This window comes from Elephas maximus, chromosome 21, assembly GCF_024166365.1.
Source record: "Elephas maximus indicus isolate mEleMax1 chromosome 21, mEleMax1 primary haplotype, whole genome shotgun sequence".
Lineage (NCBI taxonomy): Eukaryota > Metazoa > Chordata > Mammalia > Proboscidea > Elephantidae > Elephas > Elephas maximus.
The window spans coordinates 40,997,498-41,020,161 of record NC_064839.1 but is presented as its reverse complement, the minus strand read 5'-3'; the positions used below and the strand labels follow the sequence as shown (position 1 = coordinate 41,020,161).

Here is a 22,664-nt window from a genome sequence, read left to right as displayed (position 1 = left end):
GCAGGAGGTGGGGCTTCAGGACGGGGCAGGGTGACAGTAGACCATCCCGAAGGAACCCCTTCAACTCAGAGGCAGTAGTCCTCCTTCAGGGGCTGTAGTGAGAATCTGATGAGAAAGTACTTGGAGAACTGGCATGCAAGTCAAGTGAAAGGTATTGTTGTTGGTGTTATCAGTAGGTCTTGTGATGTTACCTCAGAGTTCTTAAATGTTTTAACTTTTGCATATATCCCTTTGAAGCAGGAAAAAGCCCCATTCCCTGCAGACTACTGTATAACTTCTTTTCATAAAGAGACTGAAAGCAATGTTCATTTTATAGTTCCGCCCCTAATACCACCCTCTTGTTAACTAACTGCATTCTGTTTTTCTAATTTTGTCTCATATATTTAACATAGATAGAACACTTTACCTGCCAGAACTTGAATTTGGGCATGTGGGGTTGCTTCCGCTGTCCATGATTGCATCACCAGCAGGCAGAACGCAGGCTGTGCACTGCTGCCTCCTGGGAAGAACCAGGCCTTGACTCACAGCAGTTGAAAGGAAACAAATTTTAGAGTTCTTTTAAAATATTGTGATGTCTTGCTCATTAGTTTTGGAAACTGGTTCTCCTTCTCTTAGAATTCCCTAGGGCTTTCATGAACAAATGATGGCAGTGATTCAGAACGGCTAACAGTTGTTGCACCTCTGCTGTGTGCCAGGCACTGGTTTAAGCACTTTACATGTAAGATACACTCTGACCCCGTGAGTCTTAAAGTATTCATTTTGTAGATTAGGAAACCGATACGCATGCTCTTAAATAACTAGCCTAGCATCACATAGTGAGTGAGAGCTAGAATTTGAACCTAGGCATGTGACTCCAAAGCCGCCCTCTTCATCACACGGCTCTTCTCCCTCCCTGCAAGTGGAGACCTGTCATGCAGAGCAGACAGAGGTCATGGGATTTCTTTCCCCAGTTTGTTAGAGTAGTCAGAGATGTTAAACAGAAAAGGCACATTGGAAGTCTGGGGTACTTTCAGGGTTTTCCACATTGGAAAGAAATACCCTAGATGTGAACATGGCTCCCATTTTGATAAATAGCTCTAATCCAGGGAACCAAATACCAATTAAAAAAAAAAAAAGTTCACCACAAGATCCTAGTTTTTACAGGCTATTTCATGTTTTCTGTTTCCTTAGGTTAAAGAGATCAAGTGGCATGAGCAGCCTTCTGGGGAAAATTGGAGCCAAGAAGCAGAAAATGAGCACCCTAGAGAAGTCCAAATTAGACTGGGAGAGCTTCAAGGAGGAAGAGGGGATTGGAGAAGAACTAGCCATCCATAATCGAGGGAAAGAAGGGTAAGAAGTAGAAGATGCTACTCCTTTGAAAATTCTAAGAACTCTGAAATCGTTTATTGCAAACTACTCAATTTAAACAGATAGGAACTTTTCATGGTGAGACGAAAAATGTTAGTATTTGGGTTTGTCCACAAAGATCTGTGGGGCAGGTCTTGTCAGTGAGAGCTCCTGAGGTGAAGGGAAGGAGGGGCATGTGAACAGCACTTCCCTCAGGGAACGTTCACATCTGTTGAACTGAGTTTGCTGAATTTTAGCTCGAAACCAAAAGAACCAAAGCCATTGCCATCCAGTCGATTCCAACTCATAGTGACCCTATAGGACAGAGTAGAACTGCCCCATAGAGTTTCCAGGGAGCACCTGGTGGATGCAAACTGCCAACCTTTTGGTTAGCAGCCATAGCTCTTAACCACTGTGCCACCAGGGTTTCCCTTTTAGCTCCAGTGAACTGTAAATTTTCTGGTCTGTTCACGTGGTCAGATCTGCTCACTCCATTAGCCTTGGACTGATCTAAATTATTTCGCCTTCTGAGAAGAAGGACTAGCTCAAATGCTTCCAAAGCAGAGCCACCAGAGTGCCTAGATGTTGTCACGTTACTGTGGAAATCTTTTTACCTGGGTCATGGTGGCCCAGGGTGGGGCTTCACCCTTACTGACAAGCCTGTGTGACAGTTCATTGCTTGTTCCAGCTTCCTCTTCACTCTGGAATACAAAGAGAATGTCCATAAACTATATACAGTATTCAAGTTGTGAAAAGGATTCCTTCATGTCATATTTGTCTTCCTGGTGATTAAAGGAAAAAATCAAGAAAAAAATGATGTTTAGCAAGTAGTTAGGTGATCTCAGAAGGAGCTAAAGAGCAAGGTTACTGCAGAAGTGGGTTCATGGCTCTGGGTCAATATTCCCACCCCGAGCAGTGAAAAGAGCTGCGAGTGGTCCATCAGACAACCCTAGGTGCTCATCGCTCCTGCCCCTCACCAGTAGGGTTTCTTCAGGCAGTATGCTGGCTCAGCTTCTTCAACACTAAAATTGGAATATTGATACCACCCTCACTGGATGGTTGTTAGGATGTCATGAGATATGTGTAATATATGGAAATATATATATTTATTAGATACATATATGAAATATATGTGAAGCACTTTGCAGAGTGCCTGTCACATAAAAGCACATGTTAAGTAGTAGTCATCCAGGTTACTAATAAGCTAAAGTGTAATAAAGATAGGTTAGGAATGTGTTTTGGCATCAAGTTTCTAAACTAGGCTTCAAGATTGTTTGACCGACAGATTAAGAAAAAAGTTTAAATGACTTTATGAACTTGTTTAACTACCAGACATCTAGGTTAGTGTGTCAGATAGAACACCACAGGACAGAGATGGAGGTGCCACCACCATCTGGGGTTGGCCTGGGGAGAAGTACAGGCAGGATAATCAGTGTTACCTTGAGAAGACCTCTGACTCTGCAAGAGTGGGCTGTTCTTACATTCTGCCCCAAACCTCTTCCGCTCTTTGAATAAGCTCTAGTAACTCACAGCTTCTCCAGCTGTCTGCTTTTGTACCATGATCTGAGCAGCAGAGGAACTGCCAGTGTGCTATACTTTATTGCTTCTGTGAGTATTGATGGTAGGGATTGGACATTTACTCTAGTCAAGTTAATAGAGGTCTTGTAAAAGTAAGGAGTGATGCTGTTAAAGATAAGGGAGAGTTAATAAAATGTAGACTGGAAGAGAAAACAAGATTAAAAAGGACATCTGCCCAGTGGAGACCTCTTCAGGCAATGGAAAATAGCCTAAGTGGGTTAGAGAACAACAAATAGAGTGTAACTTTCGTGCTCTGCTTTTCCCTCCTTCACCTGAGGTTTCTTCCCCCCTGGCCAGATGATTCCAAAGATCTGATTGTGTTTTTCCAGTGTAAATTTGGCTATTTCTGTGCTCTGCCTCCTGTTCTTCTGACCTGCGTTTTTAGTGCCACCCCACATCACCACTTACTCTCCTTTCCTAGCTCCTGCAGGCAGACTAAAGGAACCCAATACCTAGCCCAAGGAAGAGACTTTAGCTCTGGTTCTCACCTTGGCTGTCTTACTCTGCTGTAACAGAATACCACAGGTGGATGGTTTTAACAAACAAATCTATTTTCTCACAGTTTAGGAGACTGGAAGTTCAAATTCAGAATGCCGGCTCAAGGGGAAGGCTTTCTTTCTCTGTAGGCTCTGGAGGAAGGTCCTTGTTTCTTCAGTTTCTGCTTCCTGATTCAAAGGATACAGCCTACATTAATCCTGTCACGTTAACATTACAAAGACAACCCATTCCCAAATGGGATCATAACCACAGTACAATAGAACGAAACACTGCCCGGCCCTGTGCCATGCTCACAATACTTGCTGTGTTTGAGTCCATCATTGCAACCACTGTGTCAGTCCATCTCATTGAGGGTTTTCCTCTTTTTTGCTGACCCTCTACTTTACCAAGCATGTTGTCCTTCTCCAGGGTTCCTCCCGATAACATGTCCAAAGTTGGTGAGACAAGCCTCACCATCCTTGTTTCTAAGGGGAATTCTGGCTGTACTTCTTCTAAGACAAATCTGTTCGTTTTTCTGGCAGTCCAGGGTATATTCAGTATTCTTTGCCAACACCATAATTCTAATTCGAAGGCATCAATTCTTCTGTCTTCCTTATACATTGTCCAGCTTTCATATGCATATGAGGTGATTGAAAACACCATGGTTTGAGTCAGGCCCACCTTAGTCCCCAAAGTTACATCTTTGCTTTTTAACACTTTAGAGAGGTCTTTTGCATCACATTTGCCCAGTGTAATATGTCATTTTTTATTTCTTGACTGCTGCTTCCATGAGCATTGATTGTGGATCCAAGTAAGATGAAATCCTTGACAACTTCAGTCTTTGTTTATCATTATGTTGCATGTTGGTCCAGTTGTGAGGATTTTTGTTTCTTTATGTTGAGGTGTAATTCATACTGAAGGCTTTAGTCTTTGATCTTCATCAGTAAGTATATCAAGTCCTTTTCACTTTCAGTAAGCAAGCAAGGTTGTGTCATCTACATATCACAGGTTGTTTATGAGTCTTCCTTCAATTCACACATTCTTCACATAGTCCGGCTTCTTGGATTATTTGCTCAGTATACAGACCGAATAAGCATGGTGAAAGGATATAACCTGGTGCACACCTTTTCTGATTTTAAACCACACAGTATCCCCTTGTTCTGTTTGAATGACTACCTCTTGGTTTATGTACGGGTTCCTCATGAGTACAGGCATAGAGGTTAGGAGTGACAACGCGTATTTTGGGGGGATGTAGTTCAATCCTTAACATTGGCTAAGCATGATAATCACCTGGGGAAATTTTCTAAAGTTCAGGTGACGGTGTCCACCCGTATGTGGATCTGCTGAATCAAGAGTCTAGAAAGGTGGGTCACAGATACCTCTATCTGTAAATAGCTCCTCGGGCAATTCTGATGGACAGCCAGGGTTTGGAATCACTAGATCACAGGATCAGAATTCTAGAGGAGGGAACAAGATAATTTGCTGCTGGGTAAGCCTTTCTAGCAGACACAGCTAGAGAACCGACTTCCAAATAGGTGATTCCGAGAAGGCCAGGAAGATTTTTGTTGAGAAGTGTGCCCAGTACCACACTGTTACAAAGGAGGGAAGCACAAGAACCAAACCTGTAAAGTCTGTTTGGGCAGAGGCAAGTCAGGCCCCCAGATTCTCTTACACAGATGCCAACAAGATCAAAGGTATTACCTGGAGAAAGGATATGTGGAGAATCCCAAGAAGCATACCCCAGGAACAAAAGTGACCTTCGCTGATATTAGGAAGACATAAGAAAGTATGCTGCTCACTTCTTTTTCCCCACATGCCATTACTGACCACTCTAGGGCCTTGGTGGAAAGCTAGTTGCTTCTTTCCTTTTAAATCCCTTCCTGATGCATTCCTGCCACCCATTCAGGGATATTTTCCACAATGATAGCAAGTACAGCTTGGGGGCATCTCTTCCCAGTCTAGCTGACTAGACTCTCTTCTTCTCTGGGTTTTTCAACATGGCAAGTCCCAGAGCTGGGCCCTGGGCAGCTGCCTATTCTCTTCACATTCTCTCCCCAAGGAAAGCTTATTAGTCCCGTGGCTTAGGTACCATTTTCTGCTGAGGACTCAAAAAAAAAAATCTCATGCCTGACCATTACACTAAGCTCCACTAGATTCACATATTCAGCTATTTGTTCATTCCACACATCAGACATAACATCTAAAACCAAATACCTGCTTTCTGTCCATGAATGGATTCCCTCCTCAAATTTCTTGGAAAAGGGCACTGTCACCACCCACCCCACTGGTAAAGGAGAAACCAAGGAGTCATCCTTGATTTCCTGTTTCCACTCACACCCAGCAAGTCCAGCTGGCGGTTCCTTCACAAAACATCTCTATCCATCCATCTTTCTTCAGCCCCACTCCCACCACCCAGTACAAGCTACCACCATCTTTTGCCACGGTGACTGCAGACGTCTCCAAACTGTACTCCCTGCTTCTCCTTTTGTTTCCTTGAATCCATTCTCCATACAGTGTCCAAAATGAGATTTTAAAAATATAAACCATTTCTTGCCTCTTCTCTCCTGGAAGTCCTCAGTAACATTTAAAATGAATGTTAAGCTCCTTGCCCTGGCTTCCCTGAGCTGGCCCTGCCTGCCTCTTACCTACCTCTCCCCTGCTCACTGCGCCTAGCCTCTGCCTATCTCAGTGCTCCTTCTTCAGACCCTTCCAGGACAGACTCCTGATGTCATTAGGGCTCAGCTCAGATGTCACCCCCCTGAACCCACCTTCCTGAGTCATACCACATGTTTCATTTGCTTCCTTGCACTTATGATCAGTAGAGGCATGGTGTCATCTTTGGTTCTGAGGTAAGTCTTCTGGGCAGGTCTCATTCACTACTCTGTCACCAGCACCTAGAACAGCACCTAGCCCCGAGCAGGTGCCCAGCAAATGAACCATTGCATTGTCTACCCCACTTGCTACCAGCCAGCCATGCCTTTGTTTGGGGGCCTAGTAGTTAGAATTAACCGCCCAGAAAAAAAAGGCCTAACATTTTCTGTCAGAATGATGTCTCCACTCAGATACCATTTTCAGTCACGTAGCTGGTTAAAATACCTATACCTAAGATGGCCCTCTGTGCAGGGGAGGAGTGCTGCCTTTTCTCTGAGCCCTGACTCCCAGGGCCTGGCCTGCATTTCAGCATCAGGTCAACTAGGGGCATTTTGCACTGCTTCTCTGTCTGGCCCTGCAGCCCAATCCCGGAGGCTTCCTCATCAACAACACGCCTTCTAACAGTGCCAAGGCAGAGGCCAGCAGGCTTCGGGGAAGGAATCGATGCATAGAAAATTAAGAGAAATACAGGCTGGAACCTTGAGGGGTCTTGCTTTCTGCTCTCCTATCAAGTTGAAGGTCATGGAGCTCAATGATTGGAAACCAGGTGTTTTTGTGATTTGGAAAGGCATGGAAGGGGGACCAGAGAAAATAATTTTCTTTCTCCAAAGAATCTATCTCCATGACCCCCAGGAGTGTCTCTTCAGAACCAGCCCAGCCAGGAGGTGATTCGGGAAGGAGGCAATGGAGAAGAAACTGAATTAAAATCACTGGCCTGCAGTCTGGCCCTTGAGATGTTTGCAAGTTAGGTGGTCTTCCAGAAGGAAGGGGGGTGAGCAGGCCAGTGCAGTATTGGGCAGATTGCTTCTTTCAATTGCATTTCTCACAGCCATGAAGGACATATCTCATTACATCCATCACGATCAGACCTTTGTTCTTGCTGCAGAGCACTGCCATTGCCCATGTAGGTTTACCCCATTCTTCTGCTCATGTTTGTGCTTCAGGCAATCACTGCTCAGGTATCTGAATGCTGGCTGTTTGAATAGCTAGGCCCCAACATCCTCAGCTGTGTGCACCCCCTTCAGACTTCTCTGTGGCTCACTGTTGTGCCCCTTCTTGGCAGGGCTCTCATGGGCATCCAGCCACACAGTAGCCATGTGATGGACCTTTAGGATGTCCCCTCGCCTAAGGCCCCTCCCCCTTGAAGACCTCTGACCTCTTGGGTGGGTGTCCATCTCTCCATTCGCAGTTTGGGTTCTCGGACGGCAAGGACTGACATATCCCTGGTAGCATTTTCTACCCTTCTCTTGTCCTCTTCTCCCCCATTTCATTTCTCCCTCCTTCTTTATTGGCCTAGATCTCAGGAAAGTTGGTGGCAGAAAAGTAATTTGGATTAGAAGATCAAAAAGATGTCAGAGCCTGTTGTGTCTAACCTGGTTTTGAAAGGAAAAACTAGAAAATCCCTTAGGTTCTTGGTGCACATTTTATTAACCTCAGTCTAGAAGAGCTGCTGCCTCTGAAGTGGGCCACATAAGGCCGTGGTAACGGGGAGGGGTGATCCCCCCCCTCTGGGTTCCCTGTGGGCTGAGCAGAATCAGGCTAGGCCCCCAGGAGTGCTGGGCCTGGGCCAGCAAAGCACCAGGACAGGAAAGGAGCGAGAGCGGTGATTCCCATTGCACTTGTCATCTGGTGGCCCTGCTCTGGGATTAACCCAGTTGTGATGACTTGATTGAAACAGGTCATGCATTTGGGCCACTTTTGAGGAGGTGGCATCCTGAAGAAGCCCTTCCTCTTTCTGGAGCATTTGATCTTTGTTCCAGCTGTCCTGGGTTCTGGGCTTTGTAGCGATACAGTCAAGTCAAAAAGGGGAAGCAAGAAACCCTTAACCACTGTCACAGCTATTGATGGTTTTATTGTTTACAAACCACTTCTCACCGAGTTTTATCTGTTGTCCAAGGGGTACAATAAGTCCCTGAGTTACAGACAACTCCTACTTGCCCTTTAATATTATGTAAATTTGCCCTCACTTTGAAATGATCAAACCAACCCCTACTTGCAACACATTCTTCATCAGTCACCTTCACTTGCTACACGTGCAGCTTTTAAATCATTGAAAAGGCGTCAAGTCTTTTGCACTAAAATAAGGCAACATAAGAACCGAATGCACCCGTTCAAACTTAACTACAAATTCTTAAAGACACACTTAGGAACAGATTTTGTTCGTAACCTGGGAACTGCCTGTTTTGTAATTTTTATACCCATTTTACAGAGAAGAAAAAAAAAAAAAAAAGCACATGAAAGTATTTTGCCCAAAATCCCACTGACAGATGTTAGAGCCTGAGCTGGAGCCTGGATCTTCTCTGCCACTCCATCCACAGCACCTTTTCTGGCTGAGGTGGGGGAGGCCATGTCCAGTGGAGGTTTCGTTCAGGGTCAGCACTTGGCAGTAAACCAAGGCCGTCACAAGGATCCTGTGAGCAGCTACAGATGGCTATGAGGGGAATTAAGTCCCCATACCTGCCATGATGGCCTTAGTCTGGGTTGCCCTTGAGAATTCAATTGCATTCTGCACATGTGTCCTCACTGCCATCTGAGGCTTTCCCTAAACCTAACCTCAGCCTGCACCTGCCTCCTTTGTGCTCTTGATAGTCTCAAGGTCAGCTGGACTTAGCACAGCTTCCCGGAACCTGCAAGGCCATCCTAATTTAAGTATCACTTCCTCTTCTTTCGGAAACCCTGCTGGCGTAGTGATTAAGAGCTACGGCTGCAAACCAAAAGGTTGGCAGTTCAAGTCTACCAGGCTCTCCTTGGAAACCCTATGGGGCAGTTCTACTTTGTCCTATAGGGTCGCAATGAGTCGGAATTGATGTGACAGCAACAGGCTTGGGCCCTTCTTTAAATGAAATTCAGGAAGAAGGACAACCACAAACTCAAGGCCACATCCATCCTCGTTCCTCCCCCTCCCTATCTTCCAGGCAGGTAGCCCCAAAACATGCCCTAAAGTCTCCTGCACCCACGGGTGCATGAAAGCATAGCGTGGTCGCGTGCTGTGGTCCACCCCTTCTTTCTGCTAAGCACTTCTAAGAGGGAGTGAAAGCCTACTCCCTACCATAAGAACACTGACTCCCCCAGCAGTGCCCTCCCCCAGGGCCCACGCGGTGCTGAGGTGCAAAAGGAGGATAGACTGGAAGTGGACTTGCTCTGCCAAGTGTCTGTACTTCCCCACCGCAGTCTCCCTTGTTTCTTCTCTGTATAAAAAGGGACCCACAGTGTCTACAGCTGCCCTGTCTGCCTGGAAAGATGAATGGAGGAGAACTAAGCTCTGTCACTGAGCTGCTTTCAGATCCTCTTCATAGTGCCTCATTTGGGGAGCTCTGGCCATGGCAAGCACAGGTTCATTAGACAGATCTATGAGCTTTTTTGACTCTCAGAGCCTCTGCTGTGTATGTGCCATCCCCGCCCCCATATGCTGCTACTTCAGCAATCGCTTCCTTAGAATAAAATTGCCCAGGTGAAAGGTAAGGAGACCAGTTACCCCCCGGGAGCCCTCAGGACCCAGCACCAGCCTCTCGGCCTTGTCCCCGTAGTGAGTGTGCGCTCCAGTGGTCTAGGAAGAGGAGGTCTATGGGCAGGTTTAGGCCATAGTGCCAATGAGAAAAAGGTTTGACAGTGGGTCCAAGCAGGAGGTGCACATCTTAAAGCATAATTCCACCTGAGCGTTGAACTGAACGATCCCAAAGGCAGGTGTGGGAGAGGCTCTACCTGGCACTATCTCCCCTCTCCACCTGCAGAGGGTTGCCAGATAAAGTATAGGATGCCCAGAGAAATTTGAATTCAGATAAACAGTAGTTCTTTAGTATGAGTATAGGACACTGCATGGGACATACTTATACTAAAAATTTATTAATTTATCTGAAATTAAGATTTCTTTGGGCACCCTGTATTTTTATAAAAACCTGTCAGTCCTAATCCTGAGGGCTTATATACAACCTAAGAACAGGCCCAGCTGTGTTTCCAGCCTGTTCTGTTTTCTCAGCAATGGTTTTGACACAGCAGCTTAGCGCCTGATCCAGTATCTGGTGGTGGTTACTAGTCCCTGATAACACAGGTTATTGGGGACTGGCTGCTCCTCTTGGATCACCTGCTGTCTTTTTTTTTTTTTTTAATTTTCATTGTGCTTTAAGTGAAAGTTAACAAATCAAGTCAGTCTATCATACAAAAATTTATATACACCTTGCTCTATACTCCTGGAAACCCTTGTAGTATAGTGGTTAAGTGCTACGGCTGTTAACTAAGAGGTTGGCAGTTCAAATCCACTAGGCACTCCTTGGAAACTCTATGGGGCAGTTCTGCTCTGTCCTATAGGGTCGCTATGAGTCAGAATCGACTCGACAGCAGTGGGTTTGTTTGGTTTTTATATACTCCTAGTTGCTCTCTCCCCAGTGAGACAGCACACTCCTTCTCTCCACTCTCCATTTTTGTGTCCATTCAGCCAGCTTCTGACCCCCTCTGTCCTCTCATCTCCCCTCCAGACAGGAGCTGCTAACATAGTCTCATGTGTCTACTTGATCCAAGCAGCTCACTCCTCACCAGTATCATTTTCTATCCCATAGTCCAGTCCAATCCCCGTCTGAAGAGTTGGCTTTGGGAATGGTTCCTGTCCTGGGCTAACAGAAGGTCTAGGGACCATGACCTCTGGGGTCCCTCTAATCTCAGTCAGACCATTAGGTCTGGTCTTTTTATGAGAATTTGAGGTTTGCATCCCACTGTTCTCTTGCTCCCTCAGGGGTTCTCTGTTGTGTTCCCTGTCAGAGCAGTCATCGATTGTAGGTGAGCACCATCTAATTCTTCTGGTCTCAGGCTGATGCAGTCTCTGGTTTATGTGACCCTTTCTGTCTCTTGGGCTCATAATTACCTTGTGTCTTTGGTGTTCTTCATTCTCCTTTGCTTCAGGTAGGTTGAGACCAATTGATGCATCTTAGATGGCTCATCTGCTGTCTTAATGGCCCCGATGGAAGCTGGCTTCTAAAACAATAGTATCTTAGTCATCAAGTACTGCTATAACAGAAATACCACAAGTGGATGGCTTTCACAAAGAGAAATTTATTCTCCACAGTCTAGTAGGTTACAAGTCCACATTCAGGGTGTCACCTCCAGGGGAAAGCTTTCTCTCTTTGTTGGCTCTGGAAGAAAGTCCTTGTCCTCAATCTTCCCCTGATTGGGGAGCTACTGAGGCACAGAGGCCTCGGGTTCAAAGGACACGCTCTGTTCCAGTGCTGCTTCCTTGGTGGTATGAGGTCCCCTACTCTCTGCTTGCTTCTCTTTCCTTTTATCTCTTAAGAGATAAAAGGTGGTGCAGGCCATACCCCAGGGAAACTCCCTTTACATTGGATCAAGGAGGAGACCTGAGTAAGGGTGGTATTACAACCCCACCCTAATCCTCTTAACATAAAATTACAAGCACAAAATGGAGGACAACCACACAATACTGGGAATCATGGCCTAGCCAAGTTTACACATATTTTTGGGGGGACACAACTCAATCCAAGACAAATAGTGATACTATTTGCTACGATTTATGGAGCACCTGCACTGTGCCAGGTATTATACATAGACACAGTTTCATTTGATGTTTACTGCAGCTTTTGGAGGGGGGTCTTATCCCCCCCCCTTTATTTTTTTCAAGAAACAGGAGACTTGGCAATATTATGATTTTGCCCAGAATCGGGATTCAAACTCAGAGCCCCTGGCCTCAGAACCTACACACTTCCTAGTGTGTAGTAAAGTGCAGGGTTAGTGGCAACAGATTTGGCTGGAAGCATATGGATTAGCCAGGACTTAATAGGGTGCCGTGGGGAGGAGGGAGAGCAAGGCCCTGACGTCCAGTTGCACACAGGTTCCTGAACCATCCATGGAATGACCTTGTAACAGCAGATGGACATTTTCCATCATGCAACAAAAGAAAAATTAGTGCAGAGATTCAATTATATCTCCCATCTTCAGTAGCAATTTTGGTCTCTTAGTAGATAATTACCAGCAGAGATCTCCTCCCCCAGGCAAATTACAGGACCCTTTATGGCACCGAGGTGCATTAAAATGCAGCTGTGTCTCATTAAGCAGCCAGCCTGGCTTCTCGCCTCAGCACTGTGCTCCCTTCTCATCTTGCTGGTGGAGTTGGGGTGGAACTGAGGGAAACCCTGTGTACTGACCCCGGCCCCTGGTCAGGGAGCTGAGCACCAACCTTTTAAGGGACCTTGTGTGTGGACTGTGGGCACAGAATCATTTGATCTCACTTCCTTAGGGGAATTTAGGGAAAGGCCTCTTCTGTCATCCAGCAGAAGCAACCTGGCCCCAAATTATCTTCCAAGGAGAGGAGGGAAGGGTGAGGGGAAGGGAGGAGCTAAAGGTATTTAACTTTTAACAGATGCACTTTATGTATAGGTAGTCGCCAACTTATGATGGGGGTCCAGTCCTGACATCGTAAGTCAGTTCTAACATAACTCAAATACCTCTTTTTTTTCTTTTTAGTTTTCATTATTATTGCCTTTTATTATCAGTATCTTTATAAATCCGATCTTCATCTTTGAGGGTTGAAAACATTACATATAAACTTACAGATATATTTTAATGCATAGATAACATCCATATTATTAATGTTAAGATATACCAAAAAAAAAACCAAACAGGTGGTCATATGTACAGTACGTGGTAACTCGAATCTGTTATGAGTCGGGGACTACCTTTCCTTCACGTTCACAGCAGCCCTGTGGGGTAGTTTTTACTACTGTATTTCTCCCATTTTCAGATGTCCTTTTTTTCACCTTTTGACCTATATATGTAGGAGGAATAGCTTTCTCTCCCCACCAACTCCACACATCACTGATTCTTGGTGTACTACCCAACCACTGCCAGGAAATAGGACACTGCTGTCTTACTGTTTTGAGGGAAATGAGATCCAGAGATGTTATGTCCTTGACCAGGTTGCCTGGCTAATGCGTGACTGGCTAGGATTTGAAACCATGTTGACTAAGCATGTTCTTTCTTCTTTCCTTAAAGTCTTGTTACAAAATTGCAATGTTTTCCTGCCACCAAGTCTCTCATGTCCTTTCCTTTTGATAAGTTGTTGCCTTCTCCTTTCCATTTTACTTTCATTCACATCTGAACCAGAAAAATCCTCCTATAGATCAAGTGTGAGCAGTTTGGATATTCCTGAAAGAGTTAGGGGTGTGCACTCTGGCCACCCACTGTGTTCATCTGTTGCGTTTGCTATAACCCTGTGGCCCCCATTGGCCAAGTGGGCCTGATTATATGGGGGTGGTGGGAGATGGTACAGGGGAGGCAATTTCTCTTACTGGATTCTATTGACATCTTTCTCATCTTTTTCTAGGTACATTGAACGGAAAGCTTTTCTAGACCGAGTGGATCACAGGCAGTTTGAAATTGAACGAGATCTCAGGCTGAGCAAAATGAAGCCCTGATGTTATGAGGGAAAATCAATAGCAGCTTAATCCTGTTTACAATGTGAGCTTCTTGTGCATCTGTGAAGTGTTTCTGGTTTTTCTCATCAAGGTTGCAAGTGAGGTCTTTTTTTCTACATTGAAGTTCTGCCTGTGTATCTTGCTTTCACATGGTTTCAGTCGTTTTTACTTTTAAAAGTTTGTCCTTAAAAAAAATGAGAATAAATAAAAATTGGTCCTCTGAGAGGCTGGTGAAGATGATGCCATTCCTCACCCTCCTTTTATTCTGCTGCAAAACCCAACCCAGCCAACACATTCCAGGCCTGTCTCTGCTGGCAGAGGTCTTGCCAGCCGTGGTGAAGAGAGCCGACCAACTTGGATGTGCATTTTCCAAGGCCACTGGGCCCACAGGGCTCCTTCTTCCCAGAGTTGACCTTGTTGCGGATACCCTGGGAAGGAACGCAGAGTGCTGGTGGAATGCTAAGTCCCTGGGCAGTTTTGTACTCACTTTGGTCTTGCTTCTTTCGTGATCTCTTTCCCTCTCAAGAATGGGATTCCTGTTAATATAGCCTAAGGTGGAGAATGAGGATATATTATTGCCCAATTAGAGATTTTTTTTCCTTCATTTTTTTTCCCCTTCCCAAAGTTAAAGTCAACTTCAAGTAAGCTCCCACCTCGATAATTCTTTCATTTTTGGTTTGCCAAAGAAGACTCAGAAGAGCTATTTCTTTTTTATACTCTTCAGAAAATTTAAATTCTAAACCTTCTGCTTAGAGTCAGATTCTGAGTGCAGCAAGGAGGAGAATGACAAATCTGTGGTGAAGAGGGAAAAGGTGGTAGAGACCATTCATATTAAGTATTAAACCCCAGGACCTGCTGTGTTTGTGTGCATGTGTGCACAAAACCAAAAAATGTGCACACGCACTGAATAACATAAACAGGTTTGGGAGAAGGTGGGGTTCAAAGACTAGGATCTAGTCTCTGACCATACATCTACCAGCAATCAGACCTTGATCAAGTGTCAACTTTTGAGCCTCCGTCTTATGGTCTATAAGTAGCCTGAGTAACACCTCATAGGGTTGAAATGAGCTAATGACAGGACTGAAGGGTTACAAATGCTAGCCCGTGCACGTCTCCCCACACAGCCCTCCAGTTTGTGGTCAGGAGCACATGGTAACCAAGACCCGATTGTCAACCTTGAATAGTTATATGGTTATGGACCTTATTACTCAGAAAGCTGGTTTACAAGCTACATTTCAACACATTGTTCACATCCACTCTGATAAAGGATACTCCGAGTGGTAATAGAGCACTCAGGCCAGCGTCAATACAGGTTGCCTGTGAGGGCTCGGTTATGGTCCTGCACTAAGTCAGGAATAACCCAAGATCTGCAATGTTCAGATTAGGGTAGGATGTCCAGGTCAGCAGGAGGCACCAGCCAAGATCAAGATGAAAATCCCACCCATGTGTTACTCTCTGAAGCCACATCCAATATTTTGCTGCCATTTGGATGACTCTTTCCCTAACTTCTCTCTGGAGTTTTGATGTGCCTCTAGTGCTGTTTCACACAGTTCTTCATCTCAGCTGCCGTTACATCGGCAACACATGAGTTGGCTCCTCTCCCTGTTTGAAAAATGATCTGGAATCCTACAGAATAAATGGTACTGAGCTTGTTCTAAGTTGGGGTTTTTCTTTTTAGCAAATGTTCACCACCTTTGAAACTGAAGAGACTAAGACAGGAGTTGCAAGAACATGCTGAGTTCTTCTTACAGGTGGGCTTGCTGTTCTCACTCTCCTCCAAGACAAAAAGAGAGAAGTCAGATATGTCAATGAAAATCACTACTGTGTGCCTTGCCCTGTTTTGCAGGAGGTCCAGCCTTCATACACCTCCACCTGTACTCCGATTTGATTTACTTTTACACCTCTGCAGGAAGGTCTGTTGTCTCTAGATCTGGCGATTCTTTTCTCAGCAGGTTTGTTGTATACACCTGACCTCCACTCGGTGACTCTCTACACATCTGTTAGTCTTTTGAAAAGCCCCTGGAGTCCCTTCTTTTGACAGAATCTGGCAGCTTGTCAAGGATACACAGCTATTTGTACCATTCCTGTTGCAGATCCCCTCCCTCCCAACTTCCTAGATCCCTACTTTGATATTCCCAGACTCTCGCATTTTAACTGTTCTGTTTGCCTTCACTTCAGCTGTCTTCCTTTTGATCTAAGTGTAACCTCTTTAAGAGCCACCTGTACTGAACTAACTTCATCTCATTGATGAAGCAGGTTTCTATGGCTAATGTATTGCATGTATATGTATGTATGTATACACGTGTATCATCTTACAGTGAGACTTTTAAAAACAACTTCAAAGCAGATTTTTATTAATGTCTTATTGGCCATAACTGGGTCACATGACTACCCCTTGCTCCAAGAGAGGCTGGAAAAGTGAGGGTTTAGCACTTCCAGCCTCTGTCATGGAAGACAGGCAAAAGGGAAGGGGATGGGAATGGGTGATGGGTCAGCGAGCCATACTCAGTCTTTGTTACAAACGAACCAGGTTTTTCTCCATTTAGTCTTTAAAATTATCCCAGAAGAGTGGGTGTGGGTAGAGTGCCATGGCTACAGAACGGAGTGTTCCTCCTATGCTAGCCAGTGCTCCCAGGCAGAGGGTTGAACAGGTGTAAGGGAGAGTGCAAGGAAATGATGTGGCCCCCAAGGAGCAGACCAGCACAATTCAGTGACTGGTCAAACTGGATGCGAGGACGGCATCCACGGAGATGCTTAAGCAGGTGTGGGCCACCCCCAGACCTTGCTCTTGGTCATCTGTGGCAGGACTTGCCTTCTCAGCCAGCACTGCCACCTCTTCTTACCTCACTCTCAAAAGACTGTGAGCTGTCATTACAAATGCCTGCCTGGCCTTTCTGGGTGAGGCCATGCTGGGTGGTCATGCTGGTGGAGGTGTGTTATCTTCAATCAAGAAGCACCTTTTCCATGAAAGTCTTGTTTAAACCATGGCAGACATTATCTAGGCCATAAGTTTAAAGAACAAATGGGAATATTTTACCTAGCTATTCACATCCACAGTCAGTGAAAACTAATCTCCTGTCTAACTCCCAAAGGAAATAATGCTCCTTTATCCAGAAGTCAGGAATTGCCTAGGAAAATGTTTGTAGGGAAGCGGAAAAAATGAGTCAGTGATAAAAGGCAGTTTGACAACCCTCTGTGGGATATAGCGTTGTCTCTTGCTGTGGCCTGCATGGCTGAAAAAGGATGCCCCAAGGGCCGAACTGGTCCTGCGTAGTCTACAGGGTCCCTGAGAGTCGAGTTCCCTGGCCACGCTGTTTTCTCTGTGTCCCAGATGGACGCGTCAGATTTCGAGGACATCTGGTACCTTCCCATTGGTCTAAAACAGCGTAAGGTCAAAGAATAAGCCCGTTTATGAGTTCTGCTCACCTATTTCTCGAGAAACACAGTGCTCTAATTAGGAGCTCTGTGTAAGGTCCAAAGGGTACGCATTAAGAACTAAATCTTAAGTGAGCTGTACATTGTCAGAGCTAATAAGGAACTGGACTAAGGGTCCCCCGAGACACTTAGCCAGTGCCTGTCTCCATAAGAAGAGTGCAGGTACAGATTCCTCCTCTTCAAAATGCTGCTGAGAATGGTTAATAATCCTGCTCTGCCTACCTCACAGCATTTTATTAAATGAAATACACTATCCAAGTGTTGTTACTATTACTAAAATTGTCTACCTGGCTCCTAACTCTACAAGAAAGGCAAACTTGTGGAAGTGTAAATTAATACTACTTTGAAGAACACTTTGGCAAGATCTAATAAACCTAGAGCTGCAGCAGCCTGTGGCCTGGCATCTCTACCCTCGAGCTTATATCCTAGAGAAGCACTGGCATGCACATAGGAGGCAGGTTGAGGGTGTCCATGCAGGACCACTGGCAACCATAGAAAACTGGAAACCACCCAAACGCCCATCAGGAGAATGGGTCAATTGTGACATATTCACACAGTGGAACAGGACACAGGAATGAGTGAATAAGCTGAAACTATGTGCATTGACACAGATGAGCCTCGTAAGCAGCAGTGATGCAAAAGGCAAGGTGCAAAAGACCTAAAGTATGATCCCAGTTATATAAGTTTAAAAATGTGCAACCAATGTTCTGGAAATAGATAATGGTGATAGTTACACACATTATGGATATATTTAGTGCCACTGAACTGTACACTGAAAAATGATTGAAATGGTAAATTTTATGTGATACATCTTTTACTGTAATTAAAAATATTAACAAATGATAGCAACTTTAAAAAGTTCAAACAGTTACTGCCTAATGGGTACAAGTTTCTGTTTGGAATGATGAAAAAATATTTGGAAACAGATAGTGGTGATGGTTGTAAATGTTGTGAATAATTAATACCACTGAATTGTACCCTTAAAAATGGTTAAATGGTATCAGCACATCTTGACCAAGGCAAAGCCATAGAAGCTTTCTAGACACATCCAGACATCTTGGAGGACCAAGTTACTAGGGCTAAAGGCTGAGGACCATGGTCTTGAGGGACATGTAGGTCAGTTGGCATAATATAGTTCATAAAGATAGCATTCTACAACCTACTTTGGTGAGTAGCATCTGGCTGGCAAGCGGCCATCGAAAACATACCTGTTAGTCCCATCACATTCAGAACAAAGGAGAATGAAGAAAACCAAAGATACAAGGAAAATACCAGTCCAAGAGACGGACAGACCACATAAATCACAGCCTCCACCAGCCTGAGCCCAGAAGAACTAGATGGTGCCCAACTACCATCACCAACTGCTCTGACAGGGATCACAATAGAGGATTCCAGACAGAGCATGAGAAAAATGTAGAATAAAATGCAAATTCACAAAAAAAGGCCAGATGTACTGGTATAACAGATGGGAGGAACCCCTGAGACTCTGGCCCCCAGACACCCTGCTAACTCAGAACTGAAGCCACTCTCAAAGTCCACCTTTCAGCCAAAGATTAGACAGGCCTATGAAACAAACAATAATACATGCGAGGAATGTGCTGCTTAGTCCAATCAAGTGTATGAGACTAAGTGCACAATACCTGCCCAAAAGCAAAGATGAAAAGGCAGGAAGGGACAGGAAACCTGGACAAATGGACATGGGGAACCTAGGGGGGTGTAAAGGGAAAGGGGGAGAGTACCAACAGAGTACAGGGATTACAGCCAATGTCACAAAACAATTTGTGTATAAATTTTTGAATGAGAAACTAATTTGTGCTATGAAGTTTCACCTAAAACACAATAAAATAAAAGGTTGAAAGGCAAATTTTATATATGTTGCCACATCTGAAAAAAAACATGCAAACGATATATATTGGTTTGGAATGAATACATAAATGAGTGAGTGATAAACACTAAATTCATCATAGAGGTTACGTCTTGTGGGATAAGAGTACCATGATCAGGGAAAGTTAAAAAGAAAGCTTCATTTGCAGGTGTGGTTTTTTCATAGCTTATATTAGGAGATGAAGACATATTTGTTGTTATTCATTCTACCTTTCCATTTATCTGAAATATTTCTTTTTTTTTTTTAAAGAAAAGCCAGCATTTAAACTTTGATCACCTCTCTGTCAGTCTCCTTTCAAGAGATCCAAGGGAAGGGCTATTCAAGGATGGAAGGGTTGCCATGGTGATGGGCCTTGCTAGGTATCAAGTAGCTTTCTCTGCATCCCATTCTGGGGTAGCAGGCATTTGAGAATAATCCTCCCAAATGGCTCCTGGAATGTTTCCCAGGAGATGAGTGACTCCAATTGACAGGTGACCTGCCAGAATCCCTCCCCGAACTCCCTTTTCCCTGGAAAGCAGTTTCAGGGAAGCTGGGGGAGCTGGAGGGCCTGTGCCAGCCGATGGTGTGAAGCCTGCCGTGTCAGCTTTCCCCTTGCCAGCATGGCCTTGGCAGATGTGCAGAGACAGGACTTGAACGGGCCATATGTTAGAAAGCTGCTGCAGCAGCCTCCACTCGTTACATGCAAAGTAAATGGCTGCTGACCTGGATAAATGAACTTGAAATGTGAAGACACCAAAATAATTTATGTGAAGACTGAGCTTTCTAGTGCAAATTAGCTGCCTGTCATCAAAGTGCCTAGCATTCTGAGTTGTTCCCGTGGCCCTTGGGCTATGGCTGTGACATGAGGCTGCTATGGGTGCTTTCTCTTGATGGGTGGTGTGACCCTCACTATTCCAAGGCCCTTAGGGTAGCACAGTGTGCAGGACAGGTGAGTGCAGGGCTTCGCTGAAGTTGAGTCCTCTCCAGGTGCATCTTCTCCCAGGCCCCTTGATGGAGGACTGTTCTCTTTGATTAGCTTTGCTAATGCCTGTTAATGATTTAAGAGCTGTCTTCTTCCAATTAAGGAGCCCGGCTGCTGCAGTGGTTAAAGTGGTTGCTAACCAAAAGGTTGGCAGTTCAAGACCACCAGCAGCTCCATGGGAGAAAGATGTGGCAGTCTGATGCCATAAAGATTTACATCCTCAGAAACCCTATGGGATCACTATGAGTCAGAATCGACTCAGCAGCTGTGGGTTTGGCTTTTGGGTTCTTCCAGTTAACACATTTGCATTATAACCTGGGCCTGTCAGAAGAAGACCCTGAAGAACATCCTGACCAGCAAAGGGAAGACACAACTTTTTAGTCAGGAAGCTCTGGGGTACTGGCTGGCACTGTCAGGTGCAGGGTGGACCCACTCTGTCCTGAACATACCATCTGATTGCTTCATGCCTACTGTTGTCTCTCACTGGACCCTGTCACAGCTCTGCCATCGAGCTCCCTTATTGGACCTCTAAGGAACCCTGGTGGTGTAGTGGTTAAGCATTCTGCTGCTAATCTAAAGGTCGGTGGTTCGAACCCACCAGCTGCTCCACAGGATAAAGATGTTGCAGCCTGGATCAGTAAAGATTTACAGTCTTAGAAACCCTATGGGGTAGTTCCACTCTGTCCTATAGAGTTGCTAGACAGCAGTGGGTTTTATTGGACCTTTGAGGCTGGGGACAATGGAGGGGAGCCTCCTGTACCAACAGTATCTCATATGATGTGTGTGCCCTTGAGAGGCTGTAGACATGTGGGGCCAGAAATCATGGTGGAGGTCTCTGTTGTCTTTGCAATGCAAGTGATGGCTTCCAAAAAAATTACAAATACTCCTCTTTAGTCTAACTGTTTCTTGCAACCAAACATCTTCCTTAGAAGAGATGAGAGCTGAAAGCTCCTCAAAGTTGTTGGTAACTTAGAGAAGCAACTGAACTAAGACTGGGATGCAAGCGAGAAATTCAAACAACATCCACCCAAGTACCAACAAACAGCTGAATGGGCAAGGCTTTGCTGCCAGGTTGACAGCAGATGGTGAGACCCACATGTACATCGTCATGCCAGCAACACTGAGTGTGCGGTGCGTCAGCTAGGTTGCCCTGCTGCTTGGAGGAGACCCAACAGCCAGATGCACAATGTTCCTGTCAAAACAGCCCTGCACAGGGCAGGTTATCCTAGCTTCCTGGCCAGAGAGCCAGTGTGGGTTCCACCTGCACTAGGCTTTTCCTCCTCCTGGCATACCTCCTATTGTTATTCTGACCATAGAAAGAATCTGTTCACTGTTTGAAAATGTGAAAGCAGAAAAACAAAATTTAAATCACCCATAATATTATAGAGGAAAGTACTGTAACATTTTGGCATCTTTTCTCTGCCTTTTTTTCTGGTACTTTTGTAATTGGAATCATACTGTTCCTGTGCAGTTCGATACAGAAGTCACTAACCACAGGTGGCTACTTAAATTTACATTTTAAATTATTTAAAATTAAATTCACTACCTCAACATTTTGATCAAAGATTGTATAGAAGAATCCTAATCAAAAGGGAGAAAATACAGAACGGAATTTCAAATTCTCATGGAACCCAGATTTTCTGGAGCCATGGAGGTCGAATGACCCCCTGAAATGACCGCCCTGAAATAATCTTTAATTCTTAAATCAAAAATATCTCATGAAGTCTCCTTAAAACCAAATAAGCATTTAGCTTATCTAGTCCCTTGAGCATCATTCTCTTTTAAGGTCTATATATATAGGATCAAATTGACAACAGAAACTTGAAAGATTAGATAGGGAACTTAGGGGGCAGTGAGCTTGTATTGAACAACTCAGAAAAGGAGGGTGAGGATGGTTGCACAACTCAAAGAATGTGATCAGTGTCACTGAATTGTACATGTAAAAATTGTTAAATTGGTGTATGTTCTTGCAGTGCAGTGGATCACTTTTGTGTGGCCTTTCTCACCATGGTCTTATAACTTCCACCCAAGTGATTGGGTGGAACCATGCAAATAAGGTCTTTGGAACCCTAATGAAGGGATCAGTCAGTTTTGCTATCCTGCTAGACTTCAAAGGGCAAATTCCAGAGCAGAAAGAGGATCTCACCGCCACCAAGGAAGAAGGGCCAAGAGTGGAGCGCGTCCTTTGGACCTGGGATCCCTGTGCTGAGAAGCTCCTGGAACCATGGGACAGAGAGAGCTGTAACACTGAAGATGGCCAGAAGCTGTGGCAGAGATACAAGCAGGAGAGACCGGCAGGAAATGAAGCATGGGGCTTCCTGGCCCACAGAGGGAGAAAGCTGAGTGCCTTCGGGCAGGAGCCTTACTAGCAAAGAGTGGGGTGCCTCAGGGCACTTATTGGCAGAGCTGAAAGGGCTTTGTAACACTTGCCAGAGCAGAGCAGAGGCAAGGGGCCAGAGAGGGGCATGCCTGCAAGCACAGCTGATAGAAGAACTGTATCCTGAGTGCTCCTGAACCTAAACTAACTTGTTACTTCCCTAATAAACCCCATAATCCTGAGTGTTATCTGTGAGTTTTGTGAGGCCACTGCAATGCGTTACCAAACCCAGCAGAAAGGTAGAGAGTGTCGTGGGAGGGACAGTTGATGTCAGAATTGGTAAAGATGGCAGAGAGAGCATGTCTGCCCTCTGTCTCATAGGAATCAGGCTTGGGC

At 45.0% G+C, this 22,664-nt stretch overlaps 1 protein-coding gene across 2 annotated transcripts in view; it reads left to right on the top strand.

Moving 5' to 3' along the window:
* Positions 1-13,895, top strand: part of CFDP1 (craniofacial development protein 1) — a 145,153-nt gene extending 131,258 nt beyond the window's left edge. Inside the window, exons 6-7 of one of the 2 annotated variants that reach the window (XM_049864992.1) lie at positions 1,171-1,329; positions 13,580-13,895. In XM_049864992.1, the coding sequence (XP_049720949.1) occupies positions 1,171-1,329; positions 13,580-13,670 (250 nt within the window). In that variant the 3' untranslated portion in view covers positions 13,671-13,895. The remainder of the gene's footprint in view (positions 1-1,170; positions 1,330-13,579) is intronic. The other variant, XM_049864991.1, reaches the window with a different exon arrangement.
* The last annotated feature ends 8,769 nt before the right edge of the window (positions 13,896-22,664 follow it).